This window comes from Lepidochelys kempii, chromosome 3 (assembly GCF_965140285.1).
Source record: "Lepidochelys kempii isolate rLepKem1 chromosome 3, rLepKem1.hap1, whole genome shotgun sequence".
Lineage (NCBI taxonomy): Eukaryota > Metazoa > Chordata > Testudines > Cheloniidae > Lepidochelys > Lepidochelys kempii.
The window spans coordinates 127,665,019-127,686,835 of record NC_136382.1 but is presented as its reverse complement, the minus strand read 5'-3'; the positions used below and the strand labels follow the sequence as shown (position 1 = coordinate 127,686,835).

Here is a 21,817-nt window from a genome sequence, read left to right as displayed (position 1 = left end):
ACAAATACCATGCAGCCAAGAGGAAAAGATTCGGGCATAAATAAATATATCAACCAGTTTTTGAATTATGACAGGTTTCAGAGTAACAGCCGTGTTTGTCTGTATTCGCAAAAAGAAAAGGAGTACTTGTGCTCAAATAAATTGGTTAGTCTCTAAGGTGCCACAAGTACTCCTTTTCTTTTTGAGTTATGATCACTTTTGTTCAACAAAACTAGTAACAGTTGTGTTGTAGAAAGCATGCCCCTTGAGATTGCAACAAAATGGATTTCTTTCATTGCCACATGATAAACTGGTTTAGCTGCTATTACATTTAGGAATGGAACATGAATTACCACATTATTTACAAATAAAAGATGCAACAAGCACATTGAAAGTCAAAGTTTAATCTTCACCATTCCCAGAAAATATCCTCAGTGACCAAGTGGTGATTGGTTTCGTGTAATGTATTTTACGCTCATCTAATGAAATGATGTATGAGCAGAATCTAATTTTGCATTAACTTTCTATGGTTTTGGTGAGTTTAATGTATATTTAAACAAGTTTATAAGGACATTATATACATTTATAATGACTCCACATTACATGTATATACACACAAAATTTGATCCACCATGGAGGAAGATTACAAACTATTATTTTACTACACATACAATAAGTCCCCAAAATCTGTAGAACCTTGCTAATTAGCATTTTGCTAATTCATTTACCACAATCTGCACACACAAAGATGCCTTACTATGAAATTGCTATTAATATCTGCATGCTACCTAAACCAAATTAAGATACACAAGTCTAAAAATGTATGTAAAATTGATATGGAAATAGATCGTTAGCATATTCCATGTAATTTGACAAACCTTGTTTCTTTTCTGCCATGGAGATTTGTTCTATATAAGGCAATTTAGTTTTGCTGCATAACTAAGGCTTCTTTTCTTGAACTCTTATCTTTCAAGTAGCAATAAGTATTACCATTCAAGTCATTGGCCTTTTAACAACTGATGACCACTTATGTACTAAAGTAATACTGTAGTAGTAAAATTCCTGAACAGCAGACATAGTGTACTGAGATTTCCAGAAAGCCTGTGTCAAGGTCCCCCACCAAAGGCTCTTATGTAAATTAAGTTGTTATGGAATAAGAGGGAAGATCCTTTCATGGATTGAGAACTGGTTAAAAGACAGGGAACAAAGGGTAGGAATAAATGGTAAATTTTCAGAATGGAGAGAGGTAACTAGTGGTGTTCCCCAAGGGTCAGTCCTAGGACCAACCTATTCATAAATGATCTGGAGAAAGGGATAAAACAGCAAAGTGGCAAAGTTTGCAGATGATACTAAACTGCTCAAGATAGTTAAGACCAAAGCAGACTGAAGAACTTCAAAAAGATCTCACAAAACTAAGTGATTGGGCAACAAAATGGCAAATGACATTTAATGTGGCTAAATGTAAAGTAATGCACATTGGAAAAAATAACCCCAATTATACATACAATATGATGGGGGCTAATTTAGCTACAACTAATCAGGAGAAAGATCTCGGAGTCATCGTGGATAGTTCTCTGAAGACGTCCATGCAGTGTGCAGCGGCAGTCAAAAAAGCAAACAGGATATAAGGAATCATTAAAAAAGGGATAGAGAAGAAGACGGAGAATATCTTATTGCCCTTCTATAAATCCATGGTACGCCCACATCTTGAATATCAAGTACAGATGTGGTCCCCTCATCTCAAAAAAAGATATACACCTCTACCCCGATACAACGCGACTCGATATAACACAGGTTCGCATACAAGGCAGTAAAGCTCTGACACGCTGCTCTGAGCAGTGTGTTAAGGGTGCCAGGCCGGGGCCAAGGGGTTGGATAAGGGGCAGAGGGTCTCGGGGGCGGTCAGGAGCTCCCCCCCTGGGTCTGGGAGACAGGAGCTGGGGGGGCACTTCTGGGGGCCCCGCAGTCCCAGAGTGGCCTGGGGGATTAGCAGGGGATCGGGAGAAGCCTGCTCCACTTCCGTCGCTTGGGGGAGGGGGCTTGGGGAAGGGATCCCCCCGCACTCACCGGCAGCAGCGGAAGCTGAGCAGCCCAGCCCCAACCCGCTCCACTCCGCCAGTTCCCAGGTGAGTGCGGGACCCCCCTCGCGACATGGCTAGGGCCGAGGCAAGGAAAGCGGAGTGGGCTGGGGCCGCGTTGCTCTGCTTCCTGCTGCGGGTGAGTACGGTGGGAATGGGGGGAGGGAGGGGAGGCGTCCTTTCCCTAACCTCCCAGGCAGCCGGAAGCGGAGCAGCCTGGCCCCAGCCTGCTTTACTCTGCCAGCTCCCAGCTGCGGCGCTCTGCTTCCCGCTGCAGGTGAGTACGGGGGGCATCCTTTCCCCAACCCCTGCACTCACCAGCAGTGGGGAGCAGAGCGCCACAGCTGGGAGGTGGCAGAGTGGAATGGGCTGAGGCAGTGTTGCTCCGCTTTTGAGTGCCTATCAGGAGGTAGGGGGTGTGGATAGGGGTCGGAGCAGTCAGGGGGCCAAAGCAAGTTTGCTATAACGCGGTCTCACCTATAATGCGGTAAGATTTTGTCTCCCGAGGACAGCGTTATATCAGGGTAGAGGTGTACTGGCATTAGAAAAGATTCAGAAAAGGACAAATAAAATGATTAGGGGTTTGGAACGGGTCCCATATGAGAAGAGATTAAAGAGGCTAGGACTTTTCAGCTTGGAAGAGAGGAGAAGGGGGGGTGGGGAAGATATGATCGAGGTATATAAAATCATGAGTGGTGTGGAGAAAGCGCATAAGGAAAAAAGTTATTTACTTGTTCCCAGAATATAAGAACTAGGGGCCACCAAATGAAATTAATGGGTAGCAGGTTTAAAACAAATAAAAGGAAGTTCTTCTTCACTCAGCTCATGGTCAACCTGTGGAACTCCTTGTCTGAGGTGGTTGTGAAGGCTTGGACTATAACAGGATTTAAAAGAGAACTGGATAAATTCATGGAGACTAAGTCCATTAATGGCTATTAGCCAGGATGGGTAAGGAATGGTGTTCCTAGCCTCTGTTTGTCAGAAGGTGGAGATGGATGGCAGGAGAAAGATCACTAGATCATTACCTATTAGGTTCACTCCTTCTGGGGCACCTGGCATTGGCTACTGTCAGTAGACAGGATACTGGGCTGGATGGACCTTTTGTCTGACCCAGTATGGCCATTTTTAATGTCTTTTGTTTTGAATTATTTGATTACGAACACTGGTCTATGAACTGTAGAATTTGCACTCATGATTGTTATATTTAGTTTTCAAGGACGGTAATTAACACAGATGCACTGGATGTGTAATTCTGACCTATGAATAAGACTGTGATTTAGTCACAGAGGTCACAGAATCCGTGACTTCCAAAGATCTGTGACTTCAGGCGCAACGGGCAGCAGGGGGGATCCCCGGTAGCTCCCAGCAGCTCCCCAGAGCTCTCGGCCGCGGTGGGCGGCAGGGGGATCCCCAGAGCTTGGAGCCACCAGCAGAGGGGGACCCTGGAGCTCCCAGCCTCTTCTCTCCTGCAGCTGCCCAGGCTACCCATTTTGTCATGGGTATTTTTAGTAACAGTCAAGGAGAGGTCACGGACTTCCGTGAATTCTTCATTTATTGCCCATGACCTGTACATGACTTTTACTAAAAATATCGGTGTCAAAAACGTAGCCTTACTTATGAACCATGATGTCAGTTAAAAGCCAAGCTAATCTGACAAGATAAATATGCTGGAAATTGCAACAATCCTGGCAATCTACCTGCTTCGAGAGACACTATCACCATCTCAGAGTCAATGACTGGAGGAACAAATTCCTTTGAAAGTTTCATTTTAATATTTTAAAGCCGCCAGTTTAAAGATCATGCACAATTATTAGATCTCTGACACTGGTATTCCCACCTATTGTTATATCCCAGTTTATGACCTCACAATCAGTTGGCTGTAGAAATTAACATGATGTTAGAATCAATTATTACACCTCTACCCCGATATAACGCAACCAGATATAACACAAATTCGGATATAACGTGGTAAAGCAGCGCTCTGGGGGGTGGGGCTGCACGCTCCCGCGTCTGGCTCCGACATGCTGCTCTGAGTGGCATGTTAAGGGTGCCAGGCTGGGGCCAAGGGGTTGGATAAGGGGCAGAGGGTCTTGGGGGGCCGTCAGGGGACAGGGAGGGTTGGATGGCTCAGAGGTTCTGGGGGCAGGGTGGTCAGAGGACAAGGAGCAGGGGGACTTAGATGAGGGTGGGGTCTTGGGAGGGAGAGGGTGTCTCGAAGGGGGTAGTCAGGGGACAAGGAGCCGGGGGGAGACGGAGTAGGCTTAGGAGTCAGTCAGGGGGAGGGAAGTGCCTATTAATAATGGAAACGCTCGAGGCCAAAGCAAGTTTGATATAACATGGTTTCACCTATAATGTGGTAATATTTTTTGGCTCCCGAGGACCATGTTATATTGGGGTAAAAGTGTACTTAAGCTCTTAAATAAGCAGGAGCAAATCAAAGATGTTATTTTAATTCTGCTATGGCTACTGATAAAAAAAGAAAAAATTACCAAAAGAATAATAGCAGAGTTCTTTGTAATGTAGTTCAATATTTTTCATGAGAAGTCAGCTGCTCTTTAAATATATTATAGGAGCATATCTTGTAATTTTTATTTCCTACTAGATAACAGTCATAAGTAATCCCTTTCTGAAAAGAGTGTGCCAGTTTATTAGAAATAGAGGGGAGAATGATGTCGTTACTTTGTGCCACACCAGGATCCTTCTAGTGTAAGGATGAGCATCTGATATTGAAGGGCCAACATAAGAGGGCTTAGACCTGTGGTTCTCAACTAGGGGTATGTGTACCCCTGAGGATATGCAGGGGTCTGTCAGGGAGTACATCAAACCATCTAGACATTTGCCTAGTTTTATAAACAGGCTACATAAAAAAGGTCTAGTGAAGTCAGGACAAACTAAGATTTCATAAAATAACTTGTTCATACTACTCCATATACACTGAAATGTAAGTACAATATTTATATTCCAATTTATTTATTTTATTATATGGTAAAAATGAGAAAATAAGCAATTTTTCAGTAATAGTGCGATGTGAGACTTTTACATTTTTAGATCGGATTTGTAAGCAAGCAGTTTTTAAGTGAGGTGAAACTTAGGGGGGGGGGGGGCGCACGCAAGACAAATCAGACTCCTGAAAGGAAACACAGTAATCTGGAAAGGTTGAGAGCCACTGGATTAGACCACCTCGCTGCTTGTTGCCACTGTAAAAGGGAAAGAGTGGGAATGGATGGGGCAACCTCCTGCTACATCAATCCTCCTCAGGTGCATTTTTGGCCCACCCAAACTTTGAAGTTGTTCTAACACAGCACAGTGGAAATGGTTCTGCCCAGAGGTGCAGCAAGATCAAGGGACTGAGAACGTGGGCTTTGATACCTTTGCACCTTTCAGTCAGACTTGCACTTCAAAATATCATTTCACTCATTGTCCGACACTACGTAACCTCAAGTGCCCTAAAATGTTTGGGCCTGCAACGCTGACATGTTCCAGAAGAACAATTAATCTACTGAAAACAAGTCAGCTTGGACACACTGGGTAATAAACGTGAACACTGATTTGTATAAAGGGAACTTTTTCCAAGAGCAAAAGAGTCTTTCCTAATACTTGTATTGTATGAAGCTGGTGTGTATGTGTGTGTGCGCGCTACCAATATTTTCTTACCTACTCCAGTATTGTGGGTTAGATTCTGCCAGTCTTTATGAAGTTATGCAGAGAAATAAAGGTTCTCCCCTCCCACTTGTGCAGCTACTTTAAGGTTGGCCAGAGTTGCATCTCCAGGGCTCAAGGAGCATAGGGTTTGTACCTCAGATACTCACTCCTAGCATCAAATGGGTTGGAAAGAGCAGGGGTTAACAGAGCCAAGGGCTCCACTGCCCTTCTCCAACCCCACCAGCCAGATCAGTTGTCTTAGTATCAGAAGGGAATGATGCGACATCCCCAAAAGGGTGAAAATTACTCACCAGTGCAACCAGGGAGCCCCAGAAAGTATTGTGCATTTCAAGCAGGGTGTTTTACAGTGCACCTACACACCACCTTTTACTAGAGGCTATGTGCAAATAGCACATCTAACCCAAACCTACTAAGCATAAAATAAATGTTAACTATGGAGCACAGTTTACTTACCAGCCATAGTTTCTCTCCGGTTTGGGTATGGGATCATCAAAAAAAGAATCTCCCTCTATGTCATCCTCATCTACAGCCGGATCACTTTCTTCTTTGGTATTTAAGTCTTTGTGGTGCGGTTCAGAAACTAGCTTTGTCTCATTGGGAAGAAAGTAAATGCTGCTTTTGCTCTTTGTTTCTCCTGATGAGATACTTGTATCACTTTGACTGGTTTCAGCAACCTTTAAAAAAAAAAAAAAAAAAAAAATCAAATTTACAGAAGGGAAAATGCCTTTCCTTGAGTGAAGTCATGGAAATAGTTTCTCATGACTGAACTGCAGTCCAATTGTTAATAAAGGACCATCTGGGAACATACACTATGCAAGTTATCCACATAATCAAAATTTTTCAAATTAAATGATTTAATATTTCTATTTTTGTACCCATAAAGTTGTATCAACTAAGAAAAAAAATCCTATTTCAAAGCCATCTAAAGAGCTCTTTTTTAAAAAAAATTCTATTCTATTCCCTCTGTAGGGTTTTATAATATAGGTTATATCTAGAAGCAAAGTCAAATGAACTAAAAATACTGTAGTGCAGAAAAATTTACTCTAAAATTAGTAAAAAGTTATTTTGTGTAGGCAATTTAGTTGCTAACTAGGCATGTTTCAGCCTTCCACTTCTATCTATCTTAATTCTGTTATTTCCTAATTTCTGAGTAATTGATTTTAACCTTGCGAACATAGTTAACAGATAGCGTCGGAATATCGAGATAGAGAGATTAAGTATGGGGGCTCTACAGCTGGATTATTTATGGGACAGAGCTAATGACTTGTATTCTAAACTTGGTTCCAAGACTAACTTGCACAACCATAATCAAGGTACTTAACCTCTCTCTCTCTCTATTTCCCATCTACAGTATAAAAAAAAGAGGTTATCAATATTTACCTACCATAGGGGATGTTGCAAAATAAATGTTTATGAAGATACCATATAAATGCAAGAGACAAGGTGTGTAAGGTAATATCTTTTATTATACCAATTTCTACTGGTGAAAGAGAAGCTTTTGAGCTCCACAGACCTGAAGAAGAGCTCTGTGGAGCTTGAAAGCTTGTCACTTTCACCAACGGAAATTGGTCCAACAAAAGATATTACCTCACCCACCTTGTCTCTCATATTTGGGACCCACAAGGCAACACCACCACTGCAAACAAAATATCAGTGCAAAGTATTCATGTGCAGAACTATGCAAAGTGACTATGCTACCACAGCACTCCATGTTTCCCAATGACTTCCATGACCATATATGCTCATTTTTCCTAGTAAAATGCTGTTTATTCTAATTGTTATGGCACAAAGTCAATATAAACTGAGAATTATCTTCCTTCCTTCTTATGCAACACAAGCAGTTAAGCCAAACTGTGCTGTTAGTGACAACTGCACAAACCCACTGGCATCAAAGGGGTTTTGAAAAGTGTAGATGATTGGAACTTAAACAATTAGTTTGATGATGCACAAGAAAGGATGGAATACTGTTTACTCACTCTGAGTTGCATTAGCTCTTACAAGTTGAACAGGAATAAAATACAATCAAAACTTATTAGTTAATATTCAGCAGCTATGACTCTGAATGCATACAAGAAACAGATCCATTGATTAAGAAATTGCTATTTTTAGACAGTCACTTTTCAGAGTAGAATCGCACTTTAAAGGTAGGTTTCAGAGTAACAGCCGTGTTAGTCTGTATTCCCAAAAAGAAAAGGAGGACTTGTGGCACCTTAGAGACTAACCAATTTATTTGAGCATGAGCTTTCGTGAGCTACAGCTCACTTCATCGGATGCATACCGTGGAAACTGCAGCAAACATTATATACACACAGAGATCATGAAACAATACAGTGGGGTGGGAGGAGGTATTGTTTCATGATCTCTGTGTGTATATAATGTTTGCTGCAGTTTCCACGGTATGCATCCGATGAAGTGAGCTGTAGCTCACGAAAGCTCATGCTCAAATAAATTGGTTAGTCTCTAAGGTGCCACAAGTACTCCTTTTCTTTTTACTTTAAAGGTAGTCAGTGAAGGCGGGAATTCAGAAGTAGAGCGTGGTGGAGAAAGATAATTCCATTTTGTGTAAGTTCCCCCCTCCCCTTTGGAACAAAAATCTCAAAATGTCTACGTTCTCTGCTAAAGAGACTGGAGCCCCATCTCCAAGGCAAGTCTACATTATGGACTGCCCCAGAGGGACAGACCTCAGAAACCCTAGGAGCCCAGGCTGCCAAGGAGCTGGGTGAGCAAGTTAGCAGACAGCCAGGCATGTTTCTTGCCTAGGTTTCAAAGGAATTTAATCAAAATGGAACCATCTCCATGAAACTTTTCGATTTCAATTAATCAGCAAATTCTGACAAAAAAGTTTTATACTGGAATTTTTCCAACCAGCTCTATTCAGAAGTATTTTGTTCTCAAACGACATTGCACAGAACACCAGTGATACTTTTCCAGGTGTGCAGAATGAAATAATTTGAAACAGTTACTGGATGACTGGTTATTTAGAGGGTGAGGTTATTCATGAGAAACTCTCTTACACAGTTAGAAAAACATTGAACTACTATCTTTACAACATCCTGCAGACCCTATGTAAGCATTACATGGTCTGACAGACCTAAGTAGCAGCCTCATAGGGAATTCTGACAATTCTAACACAGAAGAGAACGATTATATGCAGCCTCGATTCTGCAAAGTGTCACTAGATTTCTGCAAGGTCTTTGGAATAAGGCACATCATTTTGAAAGTTAAACATAACAAAAAGCATTATAGTAATTTCCCCACATCTGAATTATACCTAGTTTTCCAACTTCCCTTTTCAAAAATAGTTTGGCCAATTCACTTCAAAGTGGCCAGAAGAGTTACTGTTTGTCCATAGATAAGTCTGCATCGAGTCTGAAGAAGAAATGTCTCTGAAGGAACTTAGAGCAGCAGTTCTTAACCTTTCCAGACTACTGTACCCCTGAAGCAAGAGCCCTGCCACGCAGCACTGTATCTTAAGCGCCTTCCGCCCGGGACTAAAGCATGTAATCTAGCTTTGTGTGGCCCCCTGTGGCATGGGGTCTCGGGCAACTGCCCTGCTTGCCATCCTCTAACGCTGGCCCTGCACTTCCACCCCCCCTCAAACACATCCTGTCCTGTGGACCCTGGGGTCACAACCCCCAGGCTGAGAAACCCTGATCTAGATGCTAGATAAGTTGACATGCCCATTGGAAGACCTCTGTGTGCCCCCCAAAGGGTACATGTGCACCTGGATGTGAACCACGGACTTAGAGGAATGTTGAAAATTCATCTTATAATACAAATATTGTTGTAACCTTAACTATGGAGCTACTGCCATTCCATAATACCTTCTTTAATGACAAATTTTAATACAGAATTGAAAACTCATTCATTTTACAAGTACTTGAGAGGCAAGTCAACTAACAGACATGGGGTTTTAGCATTTATATCATTCTCTCCCACACACTCTTTTTCAAATTAAACATCCTAAAAAGTCAGACATTTTAAATGTGAAGTGGTAGAGAGTGGTATGTGCAGGGGAAGTTGGATCATTTTTGATTTACAGGTTATCTTCCAAAAGTGTTTATTAGCTAATCTCGAACCACATTACAAGGCAAAAGAGTGAGAGTTTGAAAAATTATTCGTTCAAGGAATATATTACAGTGGGAGAGCAAAACACCTCATGTTATATGGCAATACTGCTAAAACTGAAGTTTTATCAATATTTCCAATTAAATTTATTTTTTAAAGGGATTGTAAAAATTAGTGGAAATCTGATGCAGACAGACAAGGTTGCAAACCAGGAACAATTTTTTCTAAATTAAAACTCAACTGGCTAATATTTTTTAAAAAAGCTAATTCTTAAAAGGTTAGTTGTTTAAGATCCTATTCCCAAGCCTAGTAACTAATAAAGCACATTAAAATAAAATCAATTTTGACAATTAATCTATTCATATACTCTAATGCAAAACACACAGAAAAGAACAAAGATCGTAAACTCTGAAAGGTGGCTGTGAAATTTTTTTTCAGAAAGGTCAAATACACAGCAGCAACTATGAATTATAGTCTTGACTTATACCATCTTTATACAGTAAGAGCCCACTTCCCTTACCAAGATTGAGTGGTACCTTAACCTACAATCACTCCCAGTTTTAATAGGAGAATGCAAAGTAAAGTACTAAATATAAATCAGGGTAGCAGAATCTGGTCATCATTTAAAGACAAGAAACAAATGCAATATGCAACAAGAGGAAAGGGAGAGGATGAGTAAGCAGGACTGTAGTAAAAGCACATACATAATCATTCCAAATAATTTTTAAAGGATTTATTTTACAATTAAATATAATTTATCCCTACTAGCTTTCTATCTACCCATTATCACCTGGTGATGTCTTGTCGATAACAAGGTCAAAATGGATCTTAAGGAGGGTTCTGAAGGAGAAGGTTAATGGCTTCTCAGATTAGTTTTGGGAGGGTATGCCAAATTAATGCAACATTAAGAAAAAAAAAAAACCCTAGAAATTCAAACCTGAAGACAGTCTACACTTAAACTCATGCGGTTGTCATTCCCTCCACACTTTAACAGCATTAGTTAACAATGAAGTGCCCAACAGAAAGCTTAATTTTTCATAATTTGTTAATATGATTTATGTAGTAAGCTTTTTATGTATACAATATTCTAAGTATGGTGCCTTAGAGTGCCATTTCTATACCTTTATACTATATTAATAGCTAAATTATAATAAACTTTAGTGTTTGCATTGTCAATTTTATTTTTTAGTATAATCTGTTTTTTCCTAAAGGAAGACTAAAAGCACCTGCCAGCATCTTCTTCTCTCATGCATTTTACCTGCTCACCAGCCTTGTCCAAGCACTTTTTCTGTCTACGAGGTCCTTTATACCTTGGTATCTAAGCATGAGAATAAAATAATAATAGCACAAAGAAATGAAAAAAAAGAAAAAACAAAACAAAACAAAAAAAACCCCAAAACAAAAAACTATGAGTCATTTAAACCACTCTAATCTGCATTTATATATAGAAAGTTTTTTTAAGCAGTAAAACATTGCAGCTAAATTTTCCCATCTTCAAGGATGTTCTCTCTCTGGCTGTGTGAAAATTTTCATGAGTACATTAATTGCCAGACCTCCTCCAGATGAGGATAGGTTGTTAAAATAATGAATACTGACTAACATCTGTCAGATACTAGTTTCTATATGAACAAGCTTCATGACGAACTCCCCAGAGGAGCATAACAGAAGAGTTTTTAAAACTAAGGATTGGGGGAAAGCCAACAGGTGTGGAGAAGCACATGGTTTGGACAGATACATCCCTTAGAGAAGGATTTATTAAAGGGAATACTCTTTATCCTAGTAAAAAGGAGAAGATAGAAGTTAATAAAGTACATGTAGAAGCTGAAGAGAAACAATCAAACAAACAAAGTCCCATTCGATTACATCACATGAAGGCAGACAACTAAAGACTGACAAATTATTTTATAAGTGCTTGTACACAAATGCAGAAGTTTAAATGCTAAGAAGTATTAACTAGAGTATCTGGTATTAAACAAGGATATTGGTGTAATAGGCATCCAAGAAACTTGGTGGAACAATGATAATTAATGGGACATAGTAATACCAGGGTACAAAATATACAGGAAAGACAGTGGGTAGTGCTGGTGGGGATGTGGCACTATATAGGAAAGAAAGCATAGAGTGGAGTATAGTAACAATCTTAAAATGAATCAAACTGTACCATATAATCTCTATGGACAGAAATTCCGTGCTTGAATAATAAGAGAATAGCAGTAGGAATATACTATTGACAACTTGACCAGGATGATTACTACCGTGAGTGTGGAAAGCTCTGGGAGATTAGAAAGGCTACAAAAAAAACCAGACAACCCAATAATAATGGGGGATTTCAACTACTCCCATCTTGACTGGGTTCACGTCACCTCAGGATGGGATACAGAAATAAAATTTGTAGACACCATTAGTGACTGCTTCTTGGAGCAGCTAGACACAGCCATCTTTTAAAAATTGGAAGTCAAGTCCTAGTGAGGAAAACAGTAAGGAGCATAAACTCTGGGAAGTCAAGTGTAAAAGTATATGTAGGCAGACAAAAATGGAATCTGAAGAGCAACTAGGAAAAGACAAAAACTAACAGCAATTTTTTTTTTTTTTTTTTTTTAAGTACCTCAGAAACAGGAAGACTACCAAACAATCAGTGGGGCCACTGGATCACTAAGGTGCTAAAAGCAGCGCTCAAGGAAGACCAGGCCATTGTGGAGAAGCTAAATTATTTTTTGCATCCATCTTCACTACAAAGAATGTGGGGGAAGATTCCCACACCAGAGCCATTCTTTTTAGGTGACAAATATGAGGATCAGTCCCAGATAGAAGTGTCAATAGAGGATGTTTTGGAACAAACTAATACTATTCAATTTATCAAGTCATCAGGACAGATGGGTATTCACTCAAGAGTTCTGAAGGAACTCAAATATGAAACTGCAGAACTCTGGTATGTAACCTATCACGTACATCAGCCTCCATACCAGATGACTGGCAAATAGCTAATATAATACTGAATTTTAAAAAAGGCTCCTGAGACGACCCTGGCAATTACAGGCCAGTCAGTCTAACTTCAGTACCAGACAAACTGGTTGAATCTATAGTAAAGAGCAGAATTATCAGACACATAGATTAACATGATATGCTGTGGAAGAGTCAATGCGGCTTTTGTAAAGGGAAATCATGTTTTGCCCATCTATTAGAATTCTTTGAGGGGGTCAAAATGCATGTGGACAAGGGTGATCCAACTGATAAGGCATATCTGGACTTTTAAAAAAGCCTTTCCCAAGGTCCCACACTAAAAGCTCTTAAACAAAATAGGTAACAATGGGATAAGAGGATAGGTCTGCCCATGGATCAGTTACTGGTTAAAAAAAATGGGAAACAAACAAAGGCTTGGAATTAATGGTTAGTATTCACAACTGAGAGAGATAAATAGCGGTGACCCCCAGGGATCTGTACTGGGACCAGTATTGTTCAACATATTCCTAAACGATCTGGAAAAAGGAATAAACAGTGACGTGGCAAAGTTTGCAGAAGATACTAAATTACTTGAGATAGTTATGTCCAAAGCTGACTGAAAAGTTACAAAGAGATCTAACAAAACTGATGATTGGGCAACAAAATGGCAGATGAAATTCAATGGGGATTAATGCAAAGTGATGTACATTGGAAAACACAATCCCAACAATACATACAGAATTATGTTAGCTGATACCACTCAAGAAAGATATTGACATAACTGGGGATAGTTTTCTGAAAACATCTGCTCGATGAGCAATGGCAGTCAAAGCTAACATTGTTAGGAACTATTGGGAAAGGAACAGATAATATCCTAATGCCACTATATAAATCCGTGGTACGGCCACACCTTGAATACTGCATGCCTCATCTCAAAAAAAGATATTAGAATTGGAAAGTACAAAGAAGGGCAACAAAAACAATTAGGGGTATGGAACAGCTTTAATATGAGGAGAGAGACTGGACCGTTCAGCTTAGAAAAGAGACAACTAAGGGGGGATAGGATAGAAGTCTATAAAAACCATGAATGTATGTAGAAAGTGAATTGCGAATTGTTATTTACCCCGTCACATAACACATTTCTAAGGGTCACCCAATGAAATTAATAGATAGCATATTTAAAACAAACAAAAGAAAGTACTACTTCACACAACACAGTCAACCTGTGGAACTCATTGCCAGGGGATGTTGTGAAGGCCAAAAGTATAATTGGGTTAAAAAAGGAATTAGATAAGTTGATGGAGGTTAGGTATCAATGGCTGTTTGCCAAGATGGTCAGGGATGCAACCCCATGCTCTGGGTGTTCCTAAGCCTCTGACAGAAGCTGGGACGGGACAACAAGGGATAGTTCACTTGATAAATTGCCCTGTTTTATTCACTCCCTCTGAAGCATCTGGCATCAGCAACTGTCAGAAGATAGGATTCTGGGTTAGATGAATCACTGGTCTGACCAGTATGGTCATTCTAATGTTTCTTATGTAAAGACTGCTATCAAAGCAATTAATCACTTTATGTACACAAAACAAAATTTTCCACAGAAGAGAGAGAAATACTGTACGTCTTTTCTATCAGATTTCTGATCATGCAAAATGATTCCCTACTGTCAATTTACTGCAGCTTTGTCCAGGAACACTTAAAATGGAACAAGAGAAGGCATTTCTACCACTTCCCTTTTGAAATTATTTCACATTGTAATAAACCTAATTGTAGAAAGTTTCTCTCAGAATGCTTACTTTTTCTTATCCTTATTGTGGTATACTTTCCTAAAAATTCTTATCCTTGATGCTTACAATTTTCAAATATTTGTGTACTATACTGTCCCTTTCTTAGCTGTTATTTCCCCCTCATATGTACATTAATAAACAAATTTAAGTTCAATAAATACAGCTATATTGCCCACTCACCTAGCTTGATTAGGTCCCTTTGAAATTCCTCACACAGTCGTCTCTAGACTTTATTAACCTAAATAAGAAATGGTTACTAACCTCTTCTGAAACTGTTTCTTCAAGATGTGTTGCACATGTCCATTACATTTCAGGTATGTGTTCACTCAGTGCGCAGTTGCCAGAGATGTTTACTTTAGTGATACCCATCGGGACAACATGTGCACCCTTTGCTGCTTCATGCCATTGCGTGAAGGTACAAAGGGCAAAGCCCTCTCTTTCCCACCCCAAACCAGTCTGCCAGATGGTTTTGAACACCCAGAAGGTGAGAGGCCTTGAGATAGACTGAGCTAGTGATACAAAACTCCCACAGCCATGTTACTTCCTGGCATAGCAGAGTTGACTGGGGCCCTCCTGGCCTGTTCACACAGGACATAGCCACTGTGTTGTCTGAGAGCATGAACAGATTTCTTCCTCTGACATAGGGAAAGAAGATTTGACAAGCTAAGCTGGATGGCCCTGAATTCTTTGACATTTACATGCAAAGTTAAATCCTGAGCCAACAATAAGCCTTGAGTCTCCAGGGATCCCAGGTAAGACCCCCAACCTAGGGCAGAAGCATCCATAACTAGGGTCAAAGCTGGTTAAGGAGGAGCAAATAGAACCCCCCTCACACACATTTGAAAGGTCTGTCCACCAGTCTAGAGAGGCCAAGATTTGAGTGGGCACCCAAACCACTGTGTCTAAGGGATGGCAGATCAGAGAGTACACAGATGTCAACCACTCTTGCAACTTCCAGAGATGAAGCCTGGCAAACTGAACTACTTAAGTGCATGAGGCCATATTCCCCAGCAGAATGAGGCGAATCTGTGCTGTCTGGTAGGATGGGCCTTCAGGTCTAAAGCTATGGCCAGCATTGTCTGGAATCTTATCTGTGGAAGGAAGGAAGACCTTCCTTCCACAGAGTCCAAGACTGCTCCTATCAACTATTTTTTGTGAAAGAATTGACTTCTCAGTGTCAATGAGCAACCCTAGCACGTCAAATGTTGACTGGATGACAGACATGCTACGCAGCACCTGAGCCTTGCACCATCTTCTCACCAAAACAGTCATTCAAGTAGGGAAATGAACTGAATTCCTCAAGAATGCTGCCACAACCACCATATATTTTGTGAACACCTGTGGATCTGCAGCCAGGACAAATGGTAGTACTGTAACTCCAGAGAGGGATTAATGGAAATCAGTGTGACCATGAAAATTCTAGTATGGAAGCAAATTCTTCCTTTGCTTTCAGGATCAGGAAATAGTGGGAATTAAAAAAAAAACCAAAACACTACACAAAACAAAACCCACCTTCCCTCTGTATAACTGAAGAATTTTCTCTATGGCCCCTGCTAAAGAAGAGATTGCACCTCCTGAAGGAGGACCTCCTCCTCAGAGTGATCCCTGAAAAGGGATGGGAAGAAGATGAAGGGTGTATCCCAACTCCACTATGCTTAAGACCACTGGTCTCTAGTGGGACTGAGACTTAGGCTTACGAAGTGGGATAGCTGGTTGGCAAACAGTGGGACAGGAGAGGTTGGCACCCTGGAAACTGGTAGGCTGCCCTTGACAAAATGTTTGCTTAGAACTCTTAGTCTGTCTGGATGAACCAGGAGCTGTTGCTGAAGAAAGAGGGAATGGTCTTCTCCTACAACTTCAGCCTTTTTTCCTGGCTCGGTCTTGGTGACAAGATGTGAAAACAGGGAGGCTGCTGAATAGAAGAATTGCTTTCTCTTTGGTGAAAGTGTATGCCCAAAGATTTGTACATCTCCCGTGAGTTCTTTAGACTATGCAGCTTGTCATCTGTCTGCTCAGAGAAGAGCAACAACATGTCAAAAGGCAGATTCCCTATGGTCTGTCAGATACCTTGGTGAAGACCTGATGACTAAAGTCATAAGCATCTGTGGTTTGTAATGGCCAATACCACGGCTCTAATTGCAGAGTTCAGCAATGTCCAACCACATCTGAAGGGAAGTTTTGGCCATTCATTAAACCTTATCCAACATGATGAGAAATCCCCTCCTTGCATCCTCTAGCAATTTGTCTTTAAGTTTTAATATATTGTCTCAGAGGCTAAACTTGTAACATCCCTGCAAAGCCTGCTGGTAAACAATCCTAAACTTTAGGCCCACTGTCAAATCAAGTTTTCTGCCAAAGAGATCCTGCTTCTGTGCATCCTTTCCTACTGGGGTAAATGCCTGCTGACCCTGGCGTGCTCTCTCATTAGCTGCTAAGACCACCAATGACCCCAGAGGGGGGTGGGTGTAAAAATACTCAATCCCTGAAAAGGGACAAAATATCTGCACTTGGTCCTTTTTGCTGCGGGTGGGGGAGGGAGAGAGAGACACTGCCACAGCACTTTGCTGTGCTCCAAGATAACTGCATTAAGTGAGACCACCACTCCAGATCAGTGGCTTGCAACCTTTTCAGACTTCTATACCCTTTTGGGAGTCTGACTGGTCTTGCATACCCCCACGTTTCACCTCACTTAAAAGCTACTTGCTTGCAAAACCAGACAAAAAAAAATTAAAAAAAAGTCTCATAGCACACTATTACTGAAAAATTGCTTACTTTTTCATTTTTACCATATAATTATAAAATAAATCAATTGGAATATAAATATTGTACTTACATTTCAGTGTATAATATAGAGTGATATAAACAAGTCATTGTATGACATTTTAGTTTGTATTGACTTTGCAAGTGCTTTTTATGTAGCCTCTTGTAAAACTAGGAAAATATCTAGAGAAGTTGATATACTCCTTGGAAGACCTCTGCGTACACCCGGTTGAGAACCACTGCTTTAGATAGTCTCACAGAAGCTACGATGTCAACCAGCCTGTGAGACCTTTCTCCAACCCCTTCCACCTGGATATACAGAGCGGAAGCCACACTCTTACACAGATCCTGGTGAGCCTTGTAATCCTCAGTGGGAGTTGAGGAACCTTCCAACACAACTGCTTCACTGGGTGATGAAGAGGAGGAAGCTAAATGCGGCTGCAGTGGGGTCTCCACTGATTGCGTTAAAGGGAGATCCACTTGAGCAACTTCCTCCCTCTTGGCACTGAGCTCAGTAACAGGAGTGGTCTCCCGCTGCAATTGGTATGATAAATCTTGGTGCTCACTCAATGAAAAAAAAAAAAAAAAAAAAAAAAAGAGCAGGGAGGGCATAAAGCAATCCTCCCCAAAAGGCTACAGATAAGGCTCCGAAGCCCAATTTCCACCTGGCCATGGGTCTTTTCTTGAAGGCTAAGACACAGCCTCCAGGAATACCAAGGATGATAGGTGGTGGAAGTGGAAGGGAGTTGTTCCTGGTGTGGCTGTGACACAGAGACAACCTCAGAGTCTGAAGACAAATTAGCCTCTTCTGACTAAGGAGTGGGCTGTTCCCATTGGTGCTGGGGATTAATGTTGGGAGCCCAGAGACAGCAGTAATGGTAAGATCATGGCCAGCTTCCCTTTGGACAATAGAGGCATGCAAAGATGCAGGCGAGAGACTGGAGGCATGGACGGTACCCACTGCTGAGATGATCCAGTTACAGTAGGTGCTGGTACTGGGCAAGAAGACTCCTGGATTGTTAGCAAAGCTGACCCTGAGACACTCAGTAGGTCCCAGGCTGAACATAAACTTCTGGAGTAGACAGTACTGGGATATAGTCTCCTGTACTGTTGAACCAGACGAAGCCACCTCAGAGGTGCCAATGCTGACAGTCCCTGCTGAGCAGATTATGGTCTCAGAGTGCACCTTGGCCACAAGTTCACTCTGTTTTCCTTGTAAAAATGCTTGCTAAACTTCAGTGCTGAGGACCTCGCTCTCTCAGATACTGAGCCCTTACAGACCATCTTCTGGTCATTCTTCCCCAACACTTGGGAGGGGGGAGCACTTCTGAGTGACATGGATGCACTCGATACCCACCCCGAGTGGGAACGCACTGAGGGTGGACACAGAGCTGCCTCCATGAGAAGAAACTCAAGTCTGACCTCCCTCTCAGTCTTGGTTCTTGGATTAAAGTCCCTGCAAATTTGAAAACAGTCCCTGAAGCGAGATTCCCCAAGACACTTCAGGCAATTGGACTGCAGGTCACTCGCTGGCATCAGTTTCTTGAAGGAAAGCAGGGCTTTAAACCCAGTGACTGAGGCAAAACCCAGCAACGGGAACCAAAATATTAAGGAACATTTCAAAAGAAAACTCATTTCTGTAAACAGTTTAAGCTACTGAAATTACTAAAACGAGTAACAACCATATAAACATAGGAAAAACCTACAACAACAGAACCACACTATTCAACCACCTTAAAAGGCCGTAAGAAGAATTGAGAGAGCACAGGGCGCATGTGCCACCCAAATGGGTACCACTGAGGGAAAAATCTCTGAGAGCTGCGCGCACACACACCCCCGAAGTGAAACTGACACGTGCAATCAAAGAACTGTATCTTATCTAAATTTAGATAACTCCCTGTTCACCCCTTTTCCAGATTATAACTATATTAAACACTGGATACGACATGTAACCTTGAGGCAGCCTCCTGTCAACCTTTTGCTATGGGGAAATTTTTCCTTTTATTTTTTCTCTTAGCCAGGTTATGATCCAAGCCAATACTTTGCCTCTCATCCCATGATTTCGTTTCTCATCTTGTCATAGGACCTTTGAAAGTCTAAAAAAATTATGTCAACTTTATCCACTACTTTGACATGTTGCAAGAATTCTAGTAGATCAGTGAAATACTATTTTCCTATGCAGACACCATGCTAGTTAGATCCTAACATAATATGATCTACCAGGTGTTTTATTAGTCTATTTTTAACCTATTTAGCAGGTACAGATAAAGGGTTTACTGCTCTGTATTCCACAAATCATCCATTGAGTCTTTTAACATAGGCACGTTTGCTATCCTCCAGTCCAGAAGCTGTTTTTAATGAGAGATTGCAGAGTTTTACTAGTGGCTCAAATACTTCATACTTAAGTTCCTTGGAACTACACCATGTGGGCCTGGTATCATAAAAAGCACAGTGGATAATTAGACACAAAAGATTATTTCTAAATCAAGAAACAGCAGAAATGTCCACTGCACACAAACTGCACAAAAGCTCTGTAAGAATGACGGATTTTCCAGATAATTTTGTCATTTATATGCCTATTTTCAGGGAACAACTTGACACTACGTTCAGTATGTCAAAGTATTGCACAAATTTACTAAGATGGAGTTTGTAGACGTTCAGGAAACAGGAAAGCCAGTTATACTGTCAAGGCAATGCCAGCACCAAAAGCAACTGATTATTTGCTTGTTTGCTCTCTAAGAAGCAGTTACCCTGGACGGGCAAATGGCTTGATTTCCGGATGCCCTGGCAATCAGTATGAGATTAAGGATCTTGTATGAATATTTGTACTCCCCTCAATTCCCTTTTAGAATGGCCAAAATGGATATATTTGCTCAATAAATGCTTGGTAATGTCTTATGTAGATTCTAAAACTTCTGAGCAAGAATAACTGGAGACAAGAGTCTGGCATCAGTAGGGTCTCATATCTGGTAAAAACTCCAACCTTATATAAATTGCATGGAGATAATTGTATAAAATGGGGATCACCTATGCCACAAGATTGAGCAAATACTAACCCTAACAACAGTCCTTTGAATGTGAAGCTCTATACAAGTGCTCAATATCAACCATCTCCCCTGCCTCTTTGTTTTTGTCCCCACTTTCTAACTATAGTCTGTTTAAGTAAATGTAATCCTGAAGCAACTGAGGCACATACATTGAAGTGTCACAGAATGAAATCCTCTTTGTCCTAAGGGATCTTAACACTTTTTCTTGTCCTTTTTAATAAAATTTTTAAAATATATTTTTAAAAAAAGGTATTACACTTTACTGTATGAAGACACTTTGTACATTTTATTTGTAATGATCACTGCAATACTTCAAGTTTATTAAAAATGCCAATCTTTAATAAGTATGTTAGTTTTCAGAGTTAAAAAACGGTTACTTGCAATTATGAATATTATTTCTTCTACTTTCGTTTTCTGGGGGATTTGAACACCAAATGTTGAACAAAGGTTACTTAACAGACATGCATAAGTGCACAAATTCCTTAAAGAACAAGATTAAGAAACCGTATTTGCTCCTGGTAAAAAACAGTGATAAACTGAGATGGCATCGATCAGACTTATTTTTTTTATGAGGCTACATTACATGACAAACTGACACTTCCAATAAGCACACTTTCCTAATGATCTTCTATAATTTCCTCTCTCAAAACAAAACAAAAGAAATGAAAAATTGCAAAGCAGCCACTCTTGTTACTAGTTTTCTTGATTCTTTTCTTGCTATGCACTCTGCCATTTCAAACGTGGTTGTTCTTTTTAAAAAAATGTTGTAATATGTTTTCAGTTGTAATGTGCTTTATTCAGATATTTTTAAATTTGAATGGTCACTTATATAAAAGATGTGAATAATTAGTAAGTCTACTTTAGTGGAACGAGTTCTGAAAACTAGTTTTCCCTATTAAACTGAATAAGTATATTGTTGCTTTAAAAGAATTTACTTGTTCAAAAGGTGCTTTGCTGGTATGACTTCTGGCCTAATACAGATACAGGTATTAATGAAAGTTAACACTTTTGCTCTGTTCCACATAGTGGCAGCCAGAAAACATTCAGTGATGTATAGTTTAATGCCAATTTTAATGTTTTGATAATTGAAATAAATTACCAATTTTAAAGTAAGATCTATGCCGTAAAAATATAGCTGGCATATAACCAAGCATCAGTTAAGTGATTCAAGTTGCAGAAACATATGGTGATAATCTTAAGTAATGTTTGGGGAAACTATTTAAATGAAACAGCTGTTAAATCAAGATTATGGGAATTCACCAGGGTGTTCCAATTAAACAGCTTCTACCATAGGAGTTTTTCTGTCCCTTCCTCCATAACAAGCTGTACTATTCTTTCCTATTTTATATATAATTATAGCAAATGGACTCCCCCTTCCTTCATCACAAGAATTTTCTTTTTAAAACTTAATTTTATTTTTACATACAAAAAATGAATCAAGTTTTTGTTGTTCTCTATTCTGAAGTATTTTTGGGAAGCAAGAGGGTGGTTAGAGACT

At 40.3% G+C, this 21,817-nt stretch overlaps 1 protein-coding gene across 5 annotated transcripts in view; it reads right to left on the bottom strand.

Annotated features, from left to right (window-relative positions):
* The window catches only part of CEP43 (centrosomal protein 43), a 50,906-nt gene that overhangs the window by 7,641 nt on the left and 21,448 nt on the right, over nt 1-21,817 (bottom strand). For 3 of the 5 annotated variants that reach the window (XM_073337914.2, XM_073337913.2, XM_073337916.2), the window contains 2 exons: nt 11,047-11,106; nt 6,174-6,394 (listed from right to left, as the gene is read on the bottom strand). In XM_073337914.2, the coding sequence (XP_073194015.1) occupies nt 6,174-6,394; nt 11,047-11,106 (281 nt within the window). The remainder of the gene's footprint in view (nt 1-6,173; nt 6,395-11,046; nt 11,107-21,817) is intronic. The other 2 variants (XM_073337915.2, XM_073337917.2) reach the window with 1 other exon arrangement.